Consider the following 25,690-nt stretch of genomic DNA (forward strand, 5'->3'; position numbering starts at 1 on the left):
GGGCAGTGACATCTCTGGCACCTCCTCTTTCTGAGCGACATATCTAGAGAATGGAAAGAAGTAGCTATTACACCGGATACGTTGTATACTGAGCAGACGGAGGCAACAGCTATGCCTCAGTCTGCTTCTATTTGTCAATGCATATGTTCAGCGTATACATTGGGAGCTTTCCCGATATATATGCTGAGCATATACCACGTGATGTGAACCCAGCTACCCCATGGTCCATGTTGCAGCCGGTGAACATGGTTTGTTGTGTTTTAATATCTCTACTTCACTCATTAATAAATGCCCCCCCCCCATTTAGACAACCATGAACTTCTCTGTATACTAAAGTCAATTGTGATGCCATGTTTCCAAAAGCTAGATCTTGACCCAAACTGGACCACGTAATAGGGCTCTTCTCAAGCAGCTCAGCAAATATCCAACGGAATGTTGAAATGTAGAGAGAAGTAAACCATTATTCCTCCACAAAGATAAAATCCTAAAGAAAACCGTTACTGTGTGTATTACTGTAACTGTGCTGCTACATGTCACTTATTCATTGGGGGGGGCTACTTAGTTTTTACACTTGGCTTTTCCTTTTTTGGTAAATAAATACTGAATTTTTGGTGATCTGAGGTTTTATTTACCTAACTTTAAGCCAAGCCTTTTATTTTGCCCTGATACATAACAGCATACTTTCTTTTTCTCATTCTTGTACATGACATTCAGCAGGACAGTCCGTACCGATCAATGGAATAAACGCCATAATTGGCCTAAATACTTTGGTAAATCCTTTCTCCCCTTTACTTTACTTCAGATTTTTTCCCCCCTGTTTTTTATAGAAATCTTTCATACTGTAAATCCCTTTCCCCTCTTGTTGACCCTCTTTGTAAAGGCAAGCGGGGACGACTAGCAGCTGTTGTAGCTCGCGCTCTAAGGTGAAGGTGACATTGGGTCACATAGCGAGGAGCGGATCTGAGGATTCCTCAGCATTTCTCTATCATGGGCTGTTGTACTATTCCTGCAGCGGATAACAAGGCAGTAAAGTGTTAAGTTGTACTGCATCCCATGGAAGAGACCTGTGAACTGGAGGGTTAGGCTGCTCCGCTTTCCATAAACATTTCAGCTGGCCTCTGCTTTCTCTCACCGGCTTGCCCATAAATGGCTGGATTCTGTGCGGGGAGAACGACCAAACCTGCTTGGCCGGCAGACTCCACGGACAGGAACAAAACACACATTTTATATTTTGCAGCTGCTGTTCCAAACCAGCCTGTGGCCCTAAGTGATGAGAAGAAGCAGGTGTGAAAGGCGGGAGACAGAAATAACACCGACTCCAAGAGTGCATCTCTGAGAATTAGGTTCAGGGGTTATTAGGAAAGTTGGGTGACTATCCATCGTTACAGCTTCTCCAGATTTCATACTGCTAGATGTGTTATCCCTGCCGCACTGAAATACTATTGTACAGGAGGATTAGAAAGCTGAAGGCCATATTGGATGTCAGCCTTTACTGTACATTTTAGACTCAAATAAGGGCATTTTTGAGGGTCTGTTTTTTTGTAGATGTGGAAAAAAATGTATGACATACGGACATGACAAAAAAAACTACTGTGGATACAAATTAGACTGAACACTGGCATCGCACATCTGCATTTTTTTGGAGATGTGGAGTACGGTAGTCAAGAATATTTATTTTGTAATTATATTTTTTTAGGGTGGACTCGTCACCTTTCAAGTCAATTATTGTTATATTTTTGTACAGTGCCATATGAGTAAATCAATAAATGGCTGTTACCTCTCCCTTAGCCAGAAGGGTATGTCCTTACACCCGTGCACTGCCTACACTGATTGGGGAATTTAGAATAGGTCAGAACACGCAACAACAACAAGGGGAATGGTGGAAGTCAGTTCTCCATTTATTTATACATTTCCAGGAGGAATAAACTGAGGAACAGGAATAAACTGAGCAGGCCAACATTTTCCAGCATTATTTCATGTAGAATCCAAGTCTTTACTAAAACTGACATGAATTGGGAGAAATAATGTCCTAATACTGCAATACTGGCCCAATAAGTGCTATCTTAAGTTTGTCTGTGGCCAGGAACAGTAGTCCTCATGTTGGCGGCTGTTACCGACGTGTCTGTGGTTCTGCTAAACTGGATTTGCTGCATCTTGGGTACCTATGATACTGTGGGGTAATTTAAGCCAGGTCGGGATTGACAATATTTCCCAGCTGAAACATGACCTGCCTGCCTCTGATATAAGACTTTACCAAGGGATTGCTATTCATGTGGTGAATGCAGATGCTCCAGAGGATTGGAGACCATTCACTACGACGCCCTATATTGATTCTATATTGGTTCTTCCTCGAGTTTAAATCATGTTGAAGATTTGCGGAACGGTGAGAGGATAAGTCTAAAAATCAGTTGGAACTTTTTCCCTTTAAACCTTGTAAGTCTTGTTCAGAAAACTTTTTGGCATTATCCTTTCCTCAGTAAAACTTCCATTGTTCGCAAGACAGGTGACAAGATTTTGCATAATGACAAGAATCCATAGAGGCAGCACTATGTATTAATGCGCCCTGGTACTCAATCATCCCATCGCCCCTCACACCCTCCAAATATTAGTCATGTCTCCAAGCATCAGCCCCATCCACGTGTGCACAACAAGGGAATAATATAATCAACATTTCCCAGGCCTCCGCCATTCATCATCCCTGATACTACAGAGGCTGCGGCACTTCCCGATAAGATTCCTCCTTCCTCTCGTCTTATCGAGGTGTAATTTGGGTGGACAGTTTAACATCCACAGGAAGCCGCTTGATATTCTTGAAGTGTCTCTCGCCCCAACCTTGTGTTCTGCTGCTTGTAAGGGGCGATGTGACTGTAGCTCTTACATGTGTAGAAGTTTGAAAGACTCGATGAAAGACATTGTAATTAATGCATTCTGTCAGGAGCGACGTCCCGCTTAACTTCCTGTTCCTTCATGGATTTGGTCGCAGGAACAACTTAAAGGGAACCCCTACATGCAGTTTAAGGGTGCCGACCAAGATAAATAATATATTTTTGTGTTTTCTTTTTGCCACCTATGGCCCCACTCTTGTCCATGTGTCTGGTATTGCATTCTTGCTCAGGCGGCACATTGAAACACATCATGTGCAAAGCAAAAATGCCATATACTGCTATATGTATATGGTACGATCAATCGGATCCCTTATGGTTAAAGTGCCCAAGGGGCTCTAAAAATATAAAGAATCAACCCCTTTCCCTAGAACTCATACACAAATGAACAAAAAAAATCATCAACATATGTATGTTTAGCTGTACCCTAAAAGTCCCAATCAATAATTAAATAACACTTATTCCCAGTGGTTGACCCCAAAACTTTAAATGCCCGAAAAGCCACTAAAAAATTCTAAATAAACAGCAATCAAAAGGTAGTACAACTAATAAGTGATGTGATTGGTGCCCATGGGGCATTTATTGTATGTCAGTTATCTTTATTGTTTAAAAAAAAAAACAATAAAAACTGTTTAAAAAAAAAAAAAAAAGTGGTACAACAATGGAATCAATGTAAACATCATCACGTCCTGAAAATAATGACACCTTATGCAGCTCCATAGTCAAAGTATGTAAAAGTTCTTACCATCAGAATATGGCAAACTGAAGACTTTTTTGAAGAGAAAAGTTTTTTGGTTTTTTTCTTTTTTAAAAACCTATATAAATTTGGTATTTCTGTAATCGCACTGACCCAAAGAATAAAGGGGAGGTGTCATTTGGAGAACCAACAAGGAAAGGGCACAAAAGATTTTTTTATTTATTTTTTTGTCCATCAAGTTTACTGCCTTTGGAATTATCCCCACCCCCTCTTCCCAGTCCGAGTACAATTGTTATGCAGAAACAAGCCCTTATAAAGCTCTGTATATGGAAAAATAAAAAGTTAAAAATGGCAGTCAGGGCATGCTGGGAGTTGTAGTTTTGCATTGGCTGACAAGCCGCATCTCTACTTGATCTCCCCTCCTGTCAGGCAGTATATAAATGTGTCTGTTGAATATTCTGATTAAGACGAGGCAGGGGAGCCGGACGCTACATGTGGCAGACAATCGCTGTTCACTAAATGACTTTCCAGTGTTGTGGAGGTGTTCTCATTTAATAAAAATGGATTTATCATCTCATAAACCTTTCCCGCCGTTCCCAAACCCCTGGATCTTAAGATGTTACTTAAACGCGCCTGGTGATAGCTAAAATAATAACAGCAAAATACATCAAAGTCTTATTAACCCTACGGATACAGGCACAGCTGTACAGGTAATAGAAGAGTTAAACACAACCTTAGGCCTCCATGCACATTAAAGTGCTACCACTGGCCTTGTGCAGTGGATGGGAATCCTTACATCATAGCTATGTATGATGCAAGGAGTCCCTGTCTGCTGGCCAGACTGCAGCACCAACACTGTTACTGTTGTCACTTGTGGGACAATTGCTGCACAATCCACAGCTGCAATGAATTTCCACCATTGTAACGTTGAGCTTGCAATCGGCCCTGGGCCCCCGAGAAATCACATAAATGCATCAGGAACCATCAGTTTCCAACTAGTTTTTGCTGCAATCAGATTTCCTGCAGACTTTCTATAGTGCGTCTGTCCTGTGTATCCAACTTACACAGGCGCTTAGTAGTTGTCCCCAAATATCGGGCTGTATAAATGAGTGTCAGGTTTTTTTTCCCTCATGCTCTGATGGCATATTTTATGTAGTATAAACAGACAGGAGCTGCAAACAGTAATGGGCACTGAGTTATAGACCAAACCTGGCTGCGTCACACTTGGTGCCATTCCACTGATTATCTTTTAACATGAGAGCACCTTATACGTGAAAGCGTTGTTGTGGCCATTTGGGCTAAAATTCTGGAAATCTTCCATTTAATGGAATATCTAAATACATTTGAAGCGTAGAGATCCTACAGGACAGCAGAGCCCTATATGGTATTTGAGTGGGGGAAATCTGACTCCTAGCAAGCAGTCACAGTGGGGCTTTCGTGATCTAGAAAAAAATGACACACTATGATTGGTTGCTGAACTGCATATATAAGAATTACATGATTGACTCTGTTATACGGTACAAATGCTGTAATGATGAACAATAGTACTGTAAAACTACAACTCTTATCATGTTCAGCTTCTCTGTTCATTCATTTAAAATGTGAGAGGACAAATCTCATCAGTGACTTAAGGTAATACAGCTTTGTGCCACTAGGTGGCAGCAGAATACCACCAATGTGCATGGAATCCCAGCGTATTCCAGTTACAGGCTTACCCTTCTATACGGTGTGTTGAGCTTTAGTCTATCTACTCTGTAGGTATAGGATTGATTGCTAAAGTAATCTAAAATAATGGTTCTGTTTAGAATAGGCATTTATAGCCTGTGACCCAATGTACATCTGCATAGATGACATAAGTTAGAATATATAGTGGATAACAGCAGTGTTTTTTTTTTTTATATTTTGGTATAAACGATAAGACCTAGTTCAGGGCAGCCCTGCTCACATGATCGGCTGCCATTTACAGCAGGTTCAGCACTGGGAACACTGTACCATATTCCGGTTGTCCTCGACTTGAGGACACCCGACTTACAGACGACCTATAGTTACAGACGGACCCCTCTGCCCACTGTGACCTCAGGTGAAGCTCTCAGTCTCCGGCTGCAACAATCAGCTGTAAGGTGTCTATAATGAAGCTTTATTGAGAATCCTTGATCCCATGACGGCACAAACTTTGAGAATTCAGTTGTAACAGGGACAAGATTTTTTTTTTCATCTGGAGCTACTATTATAAAATAAATTTTAATTAAACTTAAGAACACACCTAAAGAACTTGCCTTGTATGTAAACCGGGGACTGCCTGTACCAAATGCCCTTTGCAATCAATGCCCCTCTTGCTGATGAGAAGGTAAAACACGACTTATTATTGAATCCAAAAACCATGGAGGTAAAGAGTCCAGGGAAAATGTTACATCCAATTGTCATTTAAGGCATTCATTTCCAGGAAGAATAAAAGAGGAGTGACACAACACAGTATCTGGTACAACAGGTGCGTTTTCCCACCAATCGCCAGCGAAAGGCTTTGGGGCCCTATATTTGCACCACCATTTATTGAATTGTGGAGTGCTGGAGTGATATTGTGTGTGTGAAAAATGTGTAAATAGAAGATATAATTAAATTTGCCTGATGGTTGATTACTTCACATTAATATACGATATTGCCCCGGGCAGTAATGTGTGTGCCGCGGCTCATCCTGTGACCAGTCAATATTCTCCTGAGAGTCGTAGCCCTGTGTCTTATTTATTGAAGGAAAATATTTGTTATTGACAGAAGCCTTGTGCAGACAGGGTAAGGTGCCGTGTCCTGCAGTTATCATTTAATTAAAGTGTCTGGAGTGATCCTTATCCTTACACAGAGGTTGGACCATTGAAGTGAAATATATTTGGTAACAGGTTTGTTTGCTGAGTTTCTTGTGATGTGGATCATTAGAGACGCACAGAACCTAGATGTGAGGGTAAGAGCAAGGAATGGTTCAGTTGACATAACCTTAAAGGGAACCTGTCAGCAGAAATTTACCTATTAAACCACGTCCAGTATTCCAGTTTTCTAGATCATGTTCCTTACATGGTCCTGTGTGGTTGCATCATTCAAAAAAAAAAAAACTTTGAAGAGAGATGTAAATTGAGTGTATAAAGTCAAGGCGGCAGCAAGTATAACACTGAAGTCAAGCTCTCCCACCTCCGAACGCTCTGTTCACTGTAGTTAATGGTCCTACATCACTAAACAGATCTCCTGTAGTCTGGTGCATGATGTCAATTACATGGGTGGAGGCATTCAGAGGCGGGAAGAACTTGACTTTAGTGTTAAACTCTCCTCCTCCTTGACTTTAATAAATCAACCTTGAAATGAGATATACATTGGTTGTATAAAGGGATGTCCCCATGCGGAGCCATGCAAGAAACAAGATGTGGAAGGCGTTATTCTCCTTCACAGCATACTGGTAATAGTTTATTATGTCAATTTTTGATCCCTGGCTCCCTTTAAACAAAACCTACCATTTCAAAGGGTGAGCTGGTGCCGGTACTTTCGTTAGTGATATTAACCGCTGTATCGTGGTTTTAACACTTTTTAAAGTTTATAGCAGAAGCTGCTTCGGCGCTGCTCGCGACCGTGTGCGCGCAATGTCTCCGGCATTTCCTATGTAGGTGCGCGCACGGTTGTGCACTCGCAGCGCCGAAGCAGCTTCAGCTATAAATGTTAAAAAGTGTTAAAACCGCGATACAGCGGTTAATAACACTAACGAAAGTAAGTACCGGCATCCGCTCACCCTGAGCTGATGCTCGGTATTTACTGCTTACCCCTGCCATTCTAAGTGGTAGGTTTCCTTTAAAGAGGTTTTCTCATGAAAGACATTTGTCCGTCCACAGGATAGGTAAAACCCCATCAATCACTAGAACACGGCTCCCAAATCCTCACAGTGACTGCAGTGATGAAAACTTTGGCATGTCCCCTGTGGCTCCATTCAATGTCCATGCTATTCAGGCGTTGTACTAGGCTCTTTTGGTCGGGGCTGTAGGAGTTGAAGGGGATATTCTTCACTAATGTGAAAGTCAAAGGTGATGAGACATGCATGACCTTTGTGGATCATGATAAATATGCTAAACGCACGTTGAGCTTGTACGCGCATTGTAAACTGAACCCAATTGTATATACATGTGTAAACATCATGTTAACAGTGTGTTTTACATCATAATAACATCACTTTTAATAAACTTAAATGCAATGTGTGAACGCACCATAAAAGTGTAGAGATATCAAATCAAAGCTACCCGTTATTGATGCAATGCACCCATGTGGTTGACACTGCTAGTGGAGGCCCAATATAGGCAACCTTTTGGGGCGGTCAAGTATAGCATCATATGATAAAAGATGTGTCTGAACACTGCCCTTAAGACAGAGCCTCTACACTGACAATCTCAAATTCAGTCTATAATTGAAGTTGATTGTATTCGTATTCAGAGTCTAAGAATTTATAAGGAATTACCAGTATGATCCCATCTTCTGATGCTATATCCAGCTGAATTCTCCACCACCTCCCCATCCCCCTCCATACACATAAGGTCTGTGTGTGTTGGCCGTAGCCTTTCATTTCACCCAGTAACTTTCTACCTGTAAGAGCAGATATGTTTGTGTTGGATGAGTTATTTACACATATACTACAACCTGGAAGACCACTTGTGCCCCCGGATGCAGCGGTGCTCATCTCTCCTGTCTCTCTCGTGTGTCAGGATGGCGCTCTTCACCCTGGAAATATAAGACGCTTATCCTTAAACTAACAGCATCCCCCCTTTTACAGTAATGGTCTTGGCATGTCGGCCATAACCATGTATGGTATATTACCATGTAATACCACCTTATGGCAGCAGCCTGACCCTAGGTGAATGATATGGATCCACCTGCGTTACAAGTTTTAGCAGATTACAGCTGATCAGATCTAGAGCGACTCTCAGGGGTTAAATCTTTGCAGAGCACAATAAGCAGGCAGGAATGAAAGGGTTATCGGAGAGTGGCAAGGAGGGGGTAGGAGAAGAAGCCACGGAGATCTCCCACCCAATTGGCAGTCTTGCAGTGTATAATTTTCCTCAAATTGCTCACTGAGCTAAGGCTTTTGTTTTATAATTGATTTATAGTTTGAGCCACTTTTGCCTCATCCCCTACTGTCCTGCACACAGTGCCAGCGAGTACATTACAGTGAGGGATGATAAATTACCTCGCACTCGAGATGCTAATGCATCAGAAGTAAAACCGGGTACGACACGGGGCTTCATTAACAGTGGTAGGAGGCCTCCCCGCACATTCACATTTTCTCTTAGCCAGGCAGAAGTGTTTGATTACATTCTGCAGCATAACAAGAACGCTGCGGCCTCCTTCAAAGACTGTAATACGCTTTATTGGGCCGACCTGAACCAGCAGAGAGATGGGAGAGACCTACATTTCATTTGTAATACAATATACCAATGGTTTTTTGGGGGGACATGTTTCCTGTGGTTGGTGACCATTGTTTGTTGGGGGAGCCCATAACAATGTAGTTTATAGTCATATCACATGACTCCTTTATGAAATGGGTTAGCGGCCATCTTGTGGTTTTAATGAACCCACTTATTCTGGGGCACAGTCTACAGCAATGGTTCTCAACCTTTCTAATGCTGTGACCCCGCAATACAGTTCATGTTGCGCTGACCCCAAACCATGTACAAGAATATTGTATTCGTGCCAAAAAATGCAATAAAATTGTGGCTCCGATGGCTTTAGGAGACCCCTGTGTTTTGATCATTCGACCTCCGCCGAGGTCACGACCCACAGGTTGAGAACCATTGGTCTACAGCCAAATATCTGTATATGGAAAGAGGTAAAAGATGTTCTACCCCACAATCTAATCTATGTTGGGGCAGATTTATCAATCTGACTTTAATTTCTCTATTAGTCAAGGAATTCAGACACTTGTCCTGGTATTTCCAGAATTTAGGGCAAAATCGATGCTAACTGCGGGACATTTAATAAAATATTGAAATGTTGTGGGACCATTGGGGACCAGGTTTTGTTGCCTCTTTTGGGTGGTAGTGGGCAAATTTAGAAAACAAGTGGTTAATTCGGCCATAAGATTCACAGGGTTAATATTAATGCATGTGGAGGCCAGGGTGGGGAGGGGTTGTCAGACTATTTCTGTCAACACTAATACTTTATGATGGTAATAGCCAGAACAAGACCCCTTCAGAAATCATGGCTACTCGAAAGGTGTTGGGTCAGGTATGGGAATCGCATGACTTGGGCCAAAATAGCCCAAAGTAGATAGTTAAACTAGCAGTACGGTGTAGTAACAGACTAGGTACCAAGCAGAGTTCCCCATTTGGGAGCTAGAAACAGGGCATAGAACCAGGTCCGCTTGAAGTCAATCTCCCCATTGAAAATATTAAGGCCATTGAGGCCATCTATTAGTGATCTGTGACAAGATGGGTACGATCTTGCTAATAGTGGTACTTACTAGTACACATGATCTTAATAGGATGGCTTTTATAGCTTACTTGCACATTTTATTAAATGTTTATATTGTCAATGTGTGTATTTTACTGGTACTTGCCTTTGTAAAACCCATTTGGCAAGCTTTTTTGTATAGTTGTCCTAGTATTTCCAGGATTTGGGGATTTGGATGCTAATTTCGGGACATATAATAAAATATTGAAATGTTGGACCATCGAGGTCCACGTTGAGTGGTGGATAAGTTGACCATTGAAGCTCTCGGGCCTGAAACGGATGGCCGCACCCTGTTGTGGTTTCTACATTAGACATCTACTATGAAAACTAGTGCTAGACAAAAATTGCAGCCATCACCTATAGCACCCAATCAGGCAACATATTTTTAAAAAACAACAGCACGGATCCTATTGGTTGCTATAGGCAGCACCGTTTATTTTGCCTGGTAAATCGCTGCCTCTGACTTTGGAAGGATCTCTGAAACACGTCGGTGTCTGCCACAGTGTGAAATTGAAAATTAAAATTTTCTAAGGACGGAAGGAAAAAAAACCCGACTGAAACATTTGTTTAGAGAGCGTAAGCTGAAATGCCTAATTAATTCTTGCTTCCTCGCTGACATGTATAAATGATGGCCGCTTCCCTGTCCATAGCGTCCACCTTATATTGTTAAATTTGCGTTGCCTGCGAGTTCTGTCTCAGAATACGGAGACGCAGATTAATGGAAGCTGCTGGGCACAACAAATTAAGTTGACGTTGATATATGAGAACATAATAGCACGATGATCCCTGCGTAACATTTCTGGGCACCTCCTGTTTCATTTGGCTCTTGTTAGGATCTGTTAGGAAGCTAAATTATGAAATTCTGCTCAGCAATTTCTGACATTTTTCTCCTCTCTTTTCACTTTCCTGCAGACCCACCCTAATGCCAACAAGCTGCCCATAAAGGACGCCTTTACATTCGATGACTACAGGTTGGTGACTATTATATAAGTAGTTTTGTATATTTACAGTAAAATATGATGAGCTGGATGTGCTCTGCAGTGAATGCATATGTACCACCCACGGTGGCTGAATTTTTTTATGGTGGAAAAATGAAGATCTAAAAATAGATTTTAATCCACCTTTATTGATTAAAAGCTAATTATCTAGAAGGGTTGAACAGAATAGCTGACTATGCAGTATTTTCCGTCTGTATGTTTTATTGAAACACTCTATTAAAATAGGTGAGGCGCTACCCCCTCCCCCCCCCCCCGAACAATTCTTCCATCAATCAGCGGTGTATTTTATTCATGGACTGTATTTGCAGGGATAACAACAAAGTTGAACATTGCCCCTGGTGTCTTATCAACTGCCTATAGCAATTTGTAAATTCTGCATTTCATAGCAGAACTCTGTAAAATACGTATAACTTCATGTGCGCTCCTGTGGGGTCTTTTCTGACTGTAGGTGGGCTGTATCATCTGTCATGACGAGACAGAATCAGATCCCCACCGAGGACGGATCTCGGGTTACCTTGGCCCTGATTCCACTGTGGGACATGTGTAATCACACCAATGGCTTGGTAAGTAATCCTTAATGACAGGCACAGGGAATGTCACCAGTAAATGAAAGTATATATCTGATTTATATCTGTTCTCGGAAAGAGGGACAGAGGCTACTAGAAACATTATTGCAACACCCTGCTAAGGCCCAATTCACACTTGCATCTTGACCTCCACTATATTTTGTCACTAATAAGAAAGGGTAAACAATATGTTAAAAAGTCCAATGATTTCAGGGAATTGTTTCCAATATGGGACGGAAGCTCCAGCGTACAAATAAAAGAGGTGCAAACGGACACCAGTGGAAGCCACTAAAAATCTGTTGTTATGATTGTTTAAGTGTCAAAAGATAATAACAGAGGTCCGAAAGCAGGTGTGAACTGGGCCCAAGTTGTCGCCTCTCATACATAAATAGACAGGGTGTCTCTCTACTTTGATTGCTAGGGTGTGAGCACTCGGAATAAAGGGACCCCTGCATTTCTCTGCACAGCGGGAAGGAAACCTGTTTGAAACTGCAGCCCATCCCCATTGAAGTGAATGGGGTCAGCTACATCTGGGTGGCAATGATGGTCATTTTTTTTTGTTTTTAAATCAGTCTCCCAAAAGCAGGTGTCGAAAGAGAATCCAGTTTTGCTTCTCTAAAAACGAAGTGTTTGTGATCCCCAGTAGGTTTCATAAAATATTCAGTTCCAAACCTGTCACGTCAGGTGGAACAGAGTCGCACGTTGAATGATTTTCATTAATGTTTTATGCCGTCTAAAGAGACAATCTTGCTTCAGGTAAAATAGTATCTAATGAGTTGAAATCTTTATTCATTACTTCTCCCATTGCTTAGATAACTACCGGTTATAATTTAGAGGATGACCGATGCGAGTGTGTGGCACTACAGGACTTTAAGGAAGGCGAACAGGTAAGAGCCAAACTAAAAGGCCTCCACATATAGGTCTATTACCCAAGTGTTACATCACCTAATACACAAGTTAATGGTCAAGCGAATCTTTAAGGAAATCTACAAGCAGGATCAAACACGCTGACATGCTGGTGTGTGCCCCGTCTGCCAGGATCTGCTCTCTTTTTTTTTTTTTTTTTTTTAACAAAAAAAAACTTCTTTATAATTATGCAAATAAACCTGTGGGGCTCTGAGCTCCATAGCTGTTAATTGAACATGGAGCCCCTGAGGCTCATTTGTTTAACTTTTTTAAAGTTTCTTTTTGTGAAAGTGCATAAGAAGCTAAAAAAAGAACGGATCCTGCCAGTCGGGGGCACACACGAGGGTAAGTATGTTTGATCTTGGTGATAGATGTCTTTTAAACATCAAACAAAGCTAGACCGCATTGTCGCGTTCTTGTGTACCTAGGTGATGGGATGTGCCATTGTTTAGGTCCAGCTCTGCTGGCAATAACCTTGTTGGATAGGTCGTACTTTTTTGCTTTGCATAATTGAATGGCAGGCAGTCCCCGGGTTACGTACAAGATAGGGTCTGGAGGTTTGTTCTTAAGTTGAATTTGTATGTAAGTCAAAACTGTATATTTTATAATTGTAGATCAAAATAAAAAAAAAAAATTGGCCCCAGTGACAATTGGAGTTTAAACCTTTTTTGCTGTAATGGGACCAAGGATTATCAATAAAGCTTCATTACGGACACCTTACAGCTGATTATTGCAATCTGGGACTATAGTAAAGCATTCAGAAGCTTCACCAGAGGTCAGAGGGGTCTGTCTGTAACTATGGGTTGTCTGTAAGTCGGGTGTCCTTAAGTAGGGGACCGCCTGTATTTCAAGTCCCTGTTATGCAAAGCATGCTGGGACCATATGCCACTTAAGGGGGTATCCAGCTGTAATAATGTCATAGTTACACATTAGTCTTTGAGCAGAGTCCACCAGTGAGTTCCAGTATACAAGTGTTGTTAAACCCTATGGCACAGGACCACCTATGGCACAGTTCAGAGTGTCCATTATGGAGCACTCTAGGCACAGTTCCATTAATTTCTATGGGCTTCTGTTGATAGTGAGGTGTCGATGAAACTAGTGGTAAATGGACATGGCCGTTTGACTGGCAGTAGTGACCCCTAAAATTCTTAATCTCTATCTTATCCCAGTATCACTTTAGGTGGATTTCCGCTTTATTTATGGTTACGTCTCTTCAGTGTTTAGGCGTTAGCTATGGATAGCGAGCCATAAGTAAATGGGCAGATTATGGATAGTGCAGGCTCTCCTGACCATGTGTCTGTGCTGACTGTATTTCACCGGCTGACATGAGGAGCCATCTATGGAGCGAATCGTCCAGCCGCTAACACATAAAGCGCACAATAACTTTTATGGGGTGGGAGGCAGATAATTGTTATTTTGTTATCACAGTTGGATAAACAGAGCAGCGGGGAGCCCTCGATTAAATCCAGTCAACGTTGGAAGAGAGAATTCACTGCAAGGCTTTACCCTTTTTTGTACTGTCTTGTTAAATCCTGACTCGTGTCCTGTTCTGTCTGTCCAAAACCTAGATTTACATTTTTTATGGCACTCGGTCAAATGCAGAGTTTGTCATCCACAACGGATTCTTCTTTGAGAATAACGCCCATGACCGGGTGAAGATCAAGCTGGGCGTCAGTAAGAGTGACAGGCTTTATGCCATGAAAGCTGAAGTCCTGGCACGAGCGGGCATACCTACGTAAGTACAATGGACGACTACTGATGGAGCTGGGCATTTGGTCACATGTGCTCCAACCACCATACTTTCTGTAATTCTTATAACTACCACAATTTTCTGTTCCCTTTTTGACCCTGTAGAAGTTCTGATTTGTCACTTCAGTTCACTTTGATATGTTATAGTTAATTTCCATAGGTATTTTAAAGGGATTGTGCAGAAAAGTATGGCGGCTTTGGTCCGGTAAAAGTTCTTCACCCTGTCCATGTGTGGAGTCTAGTAATACAATGCAGGACCCCCCATGTGAGTTGACCTGGGTTGGGCTGTGATACCACACACTACATGTGGACAGGAACTGTTTTTGGAAAAAAGCCACCATGCTTCATACAGGATGCCTGGTTTATGACATCCTCTGTACATCTGGCTGGTCCCATATCAATGTAATGACTATAAGACGCAAGTCTTTTCACCGGTAGCCATAAGGTGCTCATTTAACTAAGTTATCACAATACACACAGTAATGGAGCCCCACAGAAATAAATGACAAATTCAGCTCTACTGCATCTGTAGCACTGAAAACCTGAAAGGAAATCTATGATAAAAATAAGCATGATAAACCAGGGAAACTTCCTCATGGATCCAGACACTGTGACTGTGGTCATCTTCTTATACTTGTTATCCATGGTCTCCTTCCAACTTTTTTAATTATACTAATGAGCCAGAAGGGCTCTGGGGGGTGTTACCAGAGCCCCTCCATGTTGTAGTTTCACAGGCTGTTACACTGTGTATGAGCATCCCCCCCCCCCCCAACCCAACTGTGTGCTGAAGCTTCCTCTGCTGCCATGAGATTGCAGCAGGAAGAGGGAGGGGAAAGTGCTGTGGGAGCAGAGAGAGGCTCTGGTAGCACCCCTCTAGATCCCTTTTCAGAATCTGACAATATCTTTATAACTTTGCCTTAATTTCTGGCAGATTTTGGACATTGATGATAATCATACATAGTTTTAGTGACAACTCTGCACCTTGCAGGAATCAGAATGGGTCGTTAGGCTTTGGATCTTCAGATGTAATCGATGATATCGCAGCATAGAAGAAAGTCATTGGAAAAGGGTTTGCACATTATACGTGTCATTTTATATTCTGATACAACTTGTCTTAAATGTCCAAATGCTGTCAAGAAATTTTTAATTTTATTATATATGAGCTATTATTACGTTGTGAACTTCTTTTCCTCATCAGAGCTAACAATCTAATAATCCTATAGGTCATTGTGCTCATCCTCTTTATATTAGAGGCCCTGTTGCCTGGAGAAATCCCACTCCTCTGGATTGAAGAATACAATTAGGAGGTGCTACACCTTTGGGATATGTATCAAGTGCAGGAAGCGTGTCATGCTGTAGCGGTCCCTGATGTAATTAGCATACAGAGGATTGTAGGCAATGCAATGAGCGACTAGCATGGAATATCTCAGTGTAACTAATGGCCTTTTCTTACTTTGTTTTTGGTGGACCTGATAATGGCTGAACAGTGGGGGTCTCCTATCCCCCTGTACTAGTAAGGAGTATGCAGAGTTTAATGCTGTATTATATGTCCCTGCACAGGTCCAGTGTATTTGCGCTGCACATCACCGAGCCTCCAATATCTGCTCAGCTGCTGGCGTTCCTGCGAGTCTTCTGCATGAGCGAAGGTAGGATATATGTATACCGAGGACTGTGCAGTCATAGAAGACTGTGCTGTAACCTCCACCTCCCCACGTGTCCCGGCTAGCCCATAATACTTCATGTAATTAAAAAGCCACAAAAGTAAATTACTCAACCGTTTATGTAGATTTTAACTGCAGAATCTTGTGAAACGTTTTCCAAAAGAAGGAAATCTATAAAGAAGCTATGGGAGAGTGTATGCTGGATAGGGTTCCTCGCTATGAGTAGGGGGTAACTAACAGAGCCTTTCAGTCACTCTGTAATAGGGTTAGGGGATATGAACGGCCTATGGCAATGTTATCCCTGGAAAAGTCCTCTGTTTTTCCAGGTTCTCTAAAGCCTGAATTACTGCAATCCATATTGATACATGCAGTTTGTTTCCCCTTTAAATCTGCAATAACTGATAATTGACAGAGGTGGCGCTGGTCACATAAAGACATCATATACGTAATCCCTTAGGAGCGTTGATGCTCTTTGATCTCATTACTGACCTTTCATTGTACGTCTTTACAGAGGAGTTGAAAGAACACTTAATCGGAGACCATGCGATCGATAAGATCTTCACCTTGGGGAATAGCGAGTTTCCAGTGAGCTGGGACAATGAGATTAAGCTGTGGACCTTCCTGGAGGCGAGGGCTTCTCTCCTGCTTAAAACCTACAGAACCACAGTCCAGGTACAGTCAGCTAACCGGGTATCGGTTCTGCCACTTCTGTAGCAGCAGCAGATCCAGAAGTACCTGGTGCCAAGTCACCTCTGACTCCGCTCTCTAAGTCTTCCTAAGTTTTTGCATGGGGAAATTGCTTTTAATGTAAAACATAAATGAATATATAGATCGAAACACATGCACAATTTCTGTATGGCTGACATTACAGCTTTATCACATCACACGCTGTCACTTACATTGCAAATCTGCTACAGTAAGTGTAATTCAGCTCACAATCATCTGCTTTCTTACAGTGAGACATTTTAGATCCTGTGATTTGGATGAATTCTGCAGTGGGAAATCTTGTTGAACTTCACAGGGATGTGACATGACAAAATATTACAAGCATTACAAAATACACGATATACGTACATAAACTATTCCTTTACATCAAATTCAGCGAAAATAGACTATTTATACAATCCCAGCGCTTCCTTAAAGGAACACTCCACTCACAGCCGATTTCATTTGATCATAGTATATGCAGGGGCTGAAAGGAGGAGTGTGACTCTAGGATGTAATACAGTGAATATGAGCCCTGCTCCTCCCTTCATTATTCAATCAATTAGCTTCCATTGGAGTGTTCATTTAAAATCCAATTTCTCTACCTGAGGGCTCTTTCATATAGGCGTTGATTTTCACGTCCGTGGTTCAGCGATTTACACCGATACCTCACAAAGCCAATGATTTCTATGGGTGATTTTACATTGATTTGTATTTTCACTGATCCGTTATCTGTGGAAAAAATTATGAAATGTCCTATTTTAGTCACTGATGCGGATCACAGAAGGCAATAGAAGTCTATGGGTCCGCAAGAAAAACTGAGGAAACCTCTGTTTTTTTTTCACTGATGAGGCTAATAAAGCAGGTGTGATGTTTTCAAAGCAATGTTACACCTTCAGTTTTTGGGGGTTTTTTTTGTGGACAAAGCTGATGCATCTGATCAACGCATCAACGCAACTAATGTGCAACTGAAGCTGAACATCAGCGCTATATGTGAAAGAGCCCCAAGAATCCATTAAAATTCATCATTAATGGACAGCAAAACACCGCTTCAGCCTTGTGGCTCTGCAGATGGATGTCATTTTAAGAAATTGGATTTTAAGGAAGCGCCGGGTCATTGTAAATCTGTGGTGAAAATAGTTGTCATGTTGTTTAATATCTGATTGCTGGCGTCCAACCTCACATGTGTACTTCAGACTTTACTGCATTGCAGCTCCTTTTAGGCTTTGTTAGCCTATTCTATTCACTGATGTATACTGTACATTTTATTATATCTGATAATTTCCATTTTTTTAACTCCTTTCCAGGATGATAAGCAGCTTCTGGATAGTGGTGAGCTCTCACTACATGCAGCCATGGGCGTCAAGCTACGTCTCATAGAGAAAGAAATTTTGGAGAAAGCTGTAAAAAGCGCCACCGATAACCGCATGCTTTACACCAAGCGCCTGGAGGATGGAGACCCTTTGCCCAAATACGAAGAAAGCAACATTGCCTTTCTGGAGAACACAGTCTCCGATACCAAACTTCCTCTGGTCCTGAGAAACCTCGATGACGAAGATGCAGAAGAGACCCTCACCATTACAGAGATTGCAGAAGATGGCTATGTGAACGGAAAGGACTCTCTGTACAATGGGACCAAAGCGGAGAGCGATTGCATCCTGCCGGAGGGCGAAGCCGCCAGTGTTGCCGATTAACGTTCCTGCACAAGGCAGCCAGGAGGCAAAAGTGCAATTGTGAACTAGCTGAAACTTTAAAAGGAGAAGAGCACCCGCACTGCTGTGTTCCCCTTGTTAATATCCCGCAGGAGGAGATGTTGCTGCTTACCATTTTGTTTTTCGGTTTCTTATTGTTGACTTGCTTAGGGCTGGAATAGGCAACGATCGCTGAGCAGCAAAATGGCAGAAATGACTACTGGTGCCGAGGGCAGGTTGTTGCCTAATCTTGACGATTTGTCTTCGGAGCAGAGATTGATGCTCCTTGAAGAATAGCGTTATAAATAATATATAGTTTATATATATTTTTTTTCTTTTACAAATTCCAAATTTGCTAATGTTGGAACTTTGTTATAGAGAAGTTTAGCCCTAAAAGCCAAAAAACTAAGGAATCCTCAATAAATGCAAGTCACTGCTGTCCTTTTCAAGTTAAAATGAGTAAATTCAATGTATCTTAGGAATATCTGGGTTGACCCCAAGCTTTTCTTAGATACCTATATAACTAACTTGGCAGAAGAATACAGTGGCTTAAATTTTATTAGTGATTTTCTAATTTCAGGGAAAACGGCCCTTTAAAAAGTGTTAAAGAGGTTGTGTGAGATCAGAAAAACATGGCTGCTTTATTCTCAAAACAGATCTGCACCTATAGCAGGAGCGCCCCAATCACTTGTGGACCTGCAATGCCAGACAATACAAAATGCAGCCATGCTTTGTGATGTTATACACCTGGTTTACCACCGCTCCAGAATCTGCCAGTTTATATGGTTTTGTACTCCACATTTGATAACCAGGTTGGTTTTAAGACGTCTATTGTTTTCCTCAGTTGAAGACGAGATAGAGGCCATTAGTTGAAGTTAATATATACATGTAAATAGAGATCTATATTTTAAGGCCATCAATCACATATCTAGTACAGTACGCTCAGTCACTGGTAGTTCGGAGGTTTACGGGTCCACACAAAAGCTTTAACCAGTTCAGTGTTGGAGGGGCTGGGAGTATACACCTCCGAAACTACAGGCAGAAAGCTGCTTCATGTGGTGGCTTCTTGGCTCCTCTGGTTTTCACCATAGCTAGGACTTTTGGCGGCTATGTCTTTTTTTCCCCCCATTTTGAAGTCCTCAATAAAACAAACATTAATGATTTTTGGTGCTGTGGATTATTATTTACGTCAATGTTTGAATCTTTGCTTTATGGCAGCTGCAGTAGTCACTCCATAGACTTACCTGGACACGTGTGGTTTCTGGGGTCCATTGTTTGTGGCCGGTATGTCATCGGCATGTGACGTCTTATTGCTTACTGAGAAAAATCACACAGGGACAAAATTGTTGGCACCCCTCGTTAAATGAAAAGAAAAGCCCACAATGGTCACAGAAATAACTTGTATCTGACAAAAGTAAAAATAAATTACATTTCTATGTAAATGAACAAATTAAAGAAGGACATTGATTTTCAACCAGGCTTCAACAGAATTAAAAAAAAAAAATTGAACTCCTGAAACAGGCCTGGACAGAAATGTTACCCCTGAAAAAATGTGAGCAAAGGAACATGTTAAATCGCATTGTGTCCACTAATTAGCATCACAAGTGTCTACAATCTTGTAATCTATCACTAGCCAATAGGGCTACAGCTACTCACTGTTTGGTGACATGGCATGTACCACACTAAACATGGACAGAGGAAGTGAAGGAAAGCGTTGTCTCAGGAGCTTAGAAAAAAAAATGATAGACCAGCATGTTTAAAGACTAAGGTTATATGTCCATCTCCAAGAAGCCTGTAACTAAAGTTACACATGTTATTCAGAAATATAAGATCTATGGGACTGTAGCCAACCTCCCCGGACGTGACCCCAGGGGGAAAATTGATGACAAATAATATGAATGGTAACCAAAGACCCCAGAAAAATTTCTTAAAACATTAAAGTTAAACTTCAAGCTCAAGGAACATCAGTGTTAGATTGCACCATCCTTTGTTGTTTGAATCAAAGTGGACTTAATGGGAGACGACCGAGGAGGACCCCATTGCTGAAAATAAATCCTGAAAAAGCAAGACTGGAATTTGCAAAACTACATCTTGATAAACCACAAAGCTTCTGGGAGAATGTCCTATTGACCGATGAGACTACAATCAAACATTTTGGCAAGGCACATTTTCATAGATGGTAAAATTAAGCACATCTTGAAAAGAACATGGTCCCCACGGTTATGTTCTGGGGCTGCCTTGCTGCATCTGGCACAGGGTTTCTTGAATCTGTGCAGGGTACAATGAAATCTCAAGACTATCAAGGGAATCTAGAGAGAAATCTGCTCCCCAGTGTCAGAAAGCTTGGTCTCCGTCGCAGGTCAGATGTCTAGCAACAGGATAATGACCCAAAACACTGTACTCCGTGCCCCCCCCCCCCCCCTCTCTGCCTGATGTAATCTCATGGCAGGAGATGAAGTTTCAGTACACAGTGGGAGGGGGAAGTGTTCCTGCACAGTGTAACAGTCTGTGAATATACCGCACAGAGGGACTCTAGTTAGGAGCCCTTAAGGCTCATTAGCATGATTTGCTACGTTGATTTTTGAAGGAAGGCCATGGATAACAAATAAAAGAAGATTGTCACAGTCACTGTGCCTGGATCTATAGGTAAGTCTCCCTAGTTTATCATGCTTGATTTAGATAGTAGAACTTTTCTGTTTGGGTAGTGTTACTCTCGTGCCTTAAGCACAATAAGATAACTTTGCTGATGAGACGACTCTTCTGATTTTCTCTAATTAGAGACTGACCTATAAAGATTAGATAACTCAGCTAAAACTTGTCCCCTGATGAGGTGACTGCCACAACCACTCCTCTAAGGTATTGAGGTGACTCTGCAGACCATGTCTGAGTCTGTACAGCAGAACTGCAAAGCATGCTACACAGAAGATCTGTTTTTCTTCCAGTGGCCACTTTTTCCAAATTAGACTTTCAGAATCTGCTTTCTTCCATGGATATTTAAATCCATTGGACAAGGTGACATGTGCGTATCGTGCTGATACAAATCTATGGCAATTTTACCTGCAGCCAGCTCCCCTCCGGACCCGGGTCTATAGGCTCTGTATGATCTCTAGTAATGTGTCCCTGCTGACTTTTTCCCTGGCAGAGAATGAAGTTCTCTGTACACGGCTGTCATACCTGCAGAGGTCTACTTACGTGGTCATTAGTTTTATACCTGCGGTGGCGCTGACAGTTCAGTTGGTTAATAAAGGTCACATTGTCCCCATTCCGTCCCTTGTACAGAGAATAATGTGGTGCAAGACACTGCTGCTACTTCTCTTCACCCGGCTTCACTGTCAGAATGTATAGTATGGAGAGGAGGGAGCAGAAAATTACAATTCTTGTCCTGAATACTTTGAATTCATTATAAAGCAGAAGTCTCCTATATAGGATGTAAGATAAGGATTATGTACACTATAATTTCTCTGCCTTTCTATGCATCACATACAGTATAGACTAAATGTTCACATTGTGCTTAAAGGGAATCTACCATCAAAATCCTGCATGATAAACCAGGGCCACTTACCTATAGATCCAGGCACCAGGACTGTGGTAATCTTCTTATATCTGTTATCCATGGCCTCCTGCCTTCTAAAATCCTTTTTTATAATTATTCTAAGCCTGAAGGACTCCTGATTGTGTTACCAGAGCATGCTGTGGTTTCACAGGCTGTTACAATGTGCAAAGAGTACTTCCTGTTGGTGTTACCAGAATCCCTTTGTGCTGCAGCTTCACAGACTGTTACGCTGTACAAGAGCACTTTCACCTCTCGCCAATGGGCCCCGTTACAAACTTTGGATAAAGGCCCCATATAACTAAACGATCGCTGGCATCCCTGTCCAGCAGGCTACACAAACATATATACACACGGCACCATACTTATACACCATATACATGCTACACATACATATGTACAAAAACCTCATATCTCACATCTTCGCCTGTGCCCCTAAAATACCACAGTCACATACAGTGTCATCATGACAAAAACTATGGGTGGAATTTATTGTACGCTGCTGCTTGTGTCTTCCTTGTTTTTTTAACACACTCAAACAAGCCTTATGATACAGAAAAAACACATACCAGTTCCTCCATGAAATAGTATATATAACAGAAACCCCTTATTAATTAAAGTAGCATCCCCTTTCGTTAAGGGCTCTCCCACATTCTCAATGGTGCTCAGGTTCAGTTGCACATCCGTTGCGTTGTAACATTGTTTTGAAAAAAAGTCTCATCATTTTTTTTTTTCGCTGACCCGTTGACGTCTATTGCCCGTGATCCGCATCCGTTAAAAAAATAGGACATGTTTCATCATTTTTTCCACTTACAACGGATCAGTGAAAAAACAACGCTAATATGAAAGAGCCCTAATTCATATATAGTCAATGGCAGCCCTCATTACTTTATATGTAGCATAGCAGACCCATTCTTTGTTAATATAGAACACGGTAGCCTCCTTATTTATTAAAATAATGTTCAAGAAAATAATTATTATTGGGGGAGGGGTTCCTGAACTCTATATTAAAAATGGGGCTGCTGTAACCTATATTAATATGGAGGCTATTGAGTTCTGTATTAATTAATAAAAGGACTGGTGGACTTTAAATTAGTTTAAATTTAAAAAGTTCAGCAGCCCCACCTTATTAATATCGTGTCCAGCAGCCAGACCCCCTTATTAAGAAGGGCTGCTGCTGGGCACGACATTTGTAAGGGTTAAGAGTTACTGCATTTACTGTCCAGCAGCAGGCCACCCTTAGTAAATACAGGCCAGCAGCAGACCCCCTTAGTGAATTAGTAATGCTGCCCAATAATCCTATACTTTTGAATAAACATGGGCTAAGCGTATACATAGGGTTTCATCCATCTGTGGTGTTTTGGCTGTCATTAGACTGGTATTAGTGGTTAAAAATATGGATGGATTAGTGTAGTATATTTCACACAAATATGTACAGTAAAGAGTCAGAGTATTCAACTATAGGCCTATACAGGTGGGCACATACTTTTTTTGGAAGTATGTTGAGCGCCTTTTCCTAGCACTCTGCTGTGAGAATATATCAGGCAAATGGAGGTAGAGACAGCGTAACAGCCTGGGAAGCTGCAGTACACAGGGGCTCTGGTAACACCCCCCAAAAGTCTTTCAGGCTTATAAGAATAATTTTAAAAATTGATATTCGAGGGAAGGAGGCCATGGATAACATATAAGATGATTACCACATTCACGGTGCCGGGATCTATTAGTAAGTGTTCCTGGTTTATCATGATGGATTTTGATGGTAGATTTCCTTATTAGCACCATCTTTCCCCAAATCGAGGGTTGGAGATGAAAGGACGCAGCACTGGAAGTATATCTCCATCTTATAGATATTTTTAATCCTGCTCCCCTATCGATACTTCACTTCTTACCCATCTCCATAACAAAGTCTCATTGAGCCCTTGCTTTGTCCAGGTTTGGCCTGCGATGCCAGACCCTCTGATTAACAATCTGCCTTTTGAAGCCTCGCCCCGGAATATTTCAATATTAAGATGATCTTTGTCTTCATGGGCGATTACAATGAAAGAGATGGAAATATCAAACACGAGTATAAAGCCGTATAAAGGCTGTACGCTTTTTCTTGCTACCTTTGTTTTTAATCTGGCTCTCTGAATCCTGGGCTCCCGGCTGTGATAAAGTAAGGGCTTTGATAATAGTAGATTGTTCATTACAAAACATATCTCTCTGTCTAAAGTCACAAATTGACTCCGGCGTTGACGCTTTATTGAAAATTCGCAGTAATTTCAAGTAATGACCAGTTCTTACAGAAGAACAAACACTCGAGAAAAGGTCATTTTTATAAGCAGCAAAATTGTTCTTCCATTTTTTTATGTCGCTGTCATCCTTCACTTTAATTAATATCAAAAGTATAGCCGGCTGGCGGTGCCTTCAATTGCCGCCGCGCCAGGAGACTGGACTTCCTGTGACATTTTTAATGAAAAAATGCAAATCGTATTTTGGTAATAGTATAATATGGGTGTTCATTAACTAATGCTAAATTGTAAAGTACTCACCTGGGTGAGACGATCTGCCATCCCGGTGAATGTCAAATGAATAGGCGGTAATGAGTACTTAGACGGTAAATAGCTCAGATCTCACCACTCTGTGTTGGTACCGAATTAACTTTGTCAAACTCTGTTTAATGCTCCTGGATTAGTCGCAGAAACATTGGGTTATAAGGAGAGATCTGTAAATTCCAATACATGGCTCGTAATTGCGGCAAAATTCCTTCAATGCAACAATAAACGTTTTTCAATTTTTTTTTCTTCCAACGGGATCTGCACAGCTCTAAATTGTACCCAATAAAAAAATATAATTACAGCGTCCCTCTAGTTATCATCCATTATTGTTAGTTTCAGTCTCTTTGGATTTAGATTTATGCCCCCCTCGGACACTACCAACGTGCCGGTGTATATTGATAGCCTTTTCGAGTCAAATCCAGACAGGGCCAGATTCAGGTTTCAGTAGGCCCTTGAGAGATAGAGCCTCAGTAGGTCCCTTTGCAGTAAACTCACATAGCGGCATGGATTTATTATAATCAGCCCCCCTCACCTCCCATAGATTCCTTATATACAGCCTCCTCACCCCCATAGATTAATTATATACAGCTTCTTCACCCACCATGGAATAATTATATACATAAGTATTATATATAATGGATTAATTATATGCAGCAGCCTCCCCCCCCCCCCATTATTGATGAATTATAAGCACGCCCCTTACCACCCTTGGATTACATGCACTCACCTCCACCCATGCAGATTAATTATATACGGGCTCCTCACCTCCATGGATTAATTATATGCACCTTCCCCCCATGGATTATATGTAGCCCCTCTCCACCCCCTATGGATTATATGCAGACCCTCCTCACCCCCCATGGATTATATGCACCTTCCCCCCATGGATTATATGCAGCCCCTCCTCACCCCCCATGGATTATATGCACCCCCCCTTCACCCTTCATGGATTATATGCAGCCCCTCCTCACCCCCCATGGATTATATGCACCCCCCTTCACCCTTCATAGATTATATGCAGCCCCTCGTCACCCCCCATGGATTATATGCACCTTCCCCCCATGGATTATATGCAGCCCCTCGTCACCCCCCATGGATTATATGCAGTGACTCCTTACATATAATGCAAAAATTTTGACATGAGATCAAAAATCTACATTGGAAAGACGTTTGCCATATGTGCATGGATTGTCATAAATCCCTTACACTGCAATTCCACTATATTACACTACAGATTTGCTGCGTGGGAAATCCATAGGCAATACAAAACTTGTGCA

General features: G+C 41.7%; 1 protein-coding gene across 3 annotated transcripts in view; it reads left to right on the forward strand.

Moving 5' to 3' along the window:
* Nucleotides 1-19,489, forward strand: part of SETD3 (SET domain containing 3, actin N3(tau)-histidine methyltransferase) — a 37,447-nt gene extending 17,958 nt beyond the window's left edge. For all 3 annotated transcript variants that reach the window (XM_072116052.1, XM_072116051.1, XM_072116053.1), the window contains exons 8-14: nt 10,963-11,021; nt 11,497-11,611; nt 12,427-12,501; nt 14,089-14,255; nt 15,830-15,915; nt 16,442-16,602; nt 17,943-19,489. In XM_072116052.1, the coding sequence (XP_071972153.1) occupies nt 10,963-11,021; nt 11,497-11,611; nt 12,427-12,501; nt 14,089-14,255; nt 15,830-15,915; nt 16,442-16,602; nt 17,943-18,329 (1,050 nt within the window). In that variant the 3' untranslated portion in view covers nt 18,330-19,489. The remainder of the gene's footprint in view (nt 1-10,962; nt 11,022-11,496; nt 11,612-12,426; nt 12,502-14,088; nt 14,256-15,829; nt 15,916-16,441; nt 16,603-17,942) is intronic.
* Nucleotides 19,490-25,690: the final 6,201 nt, after the last annotated feature.

The sequence above is a fragment of the Engystomops pustulosus genome, chromosome 7, assembly GCF_040894005.1.
Source record: "Engystomops pustulosus chromosome 7, aEngPut4.maternal, whole genome shotgun sequence".
NCBI classification, from domain to species: Eukaryota; Metazoa; Chordata; class Amphibia; order Anura; family Leptodactylidae; genus Engystomops; species Engystomops pustulosus.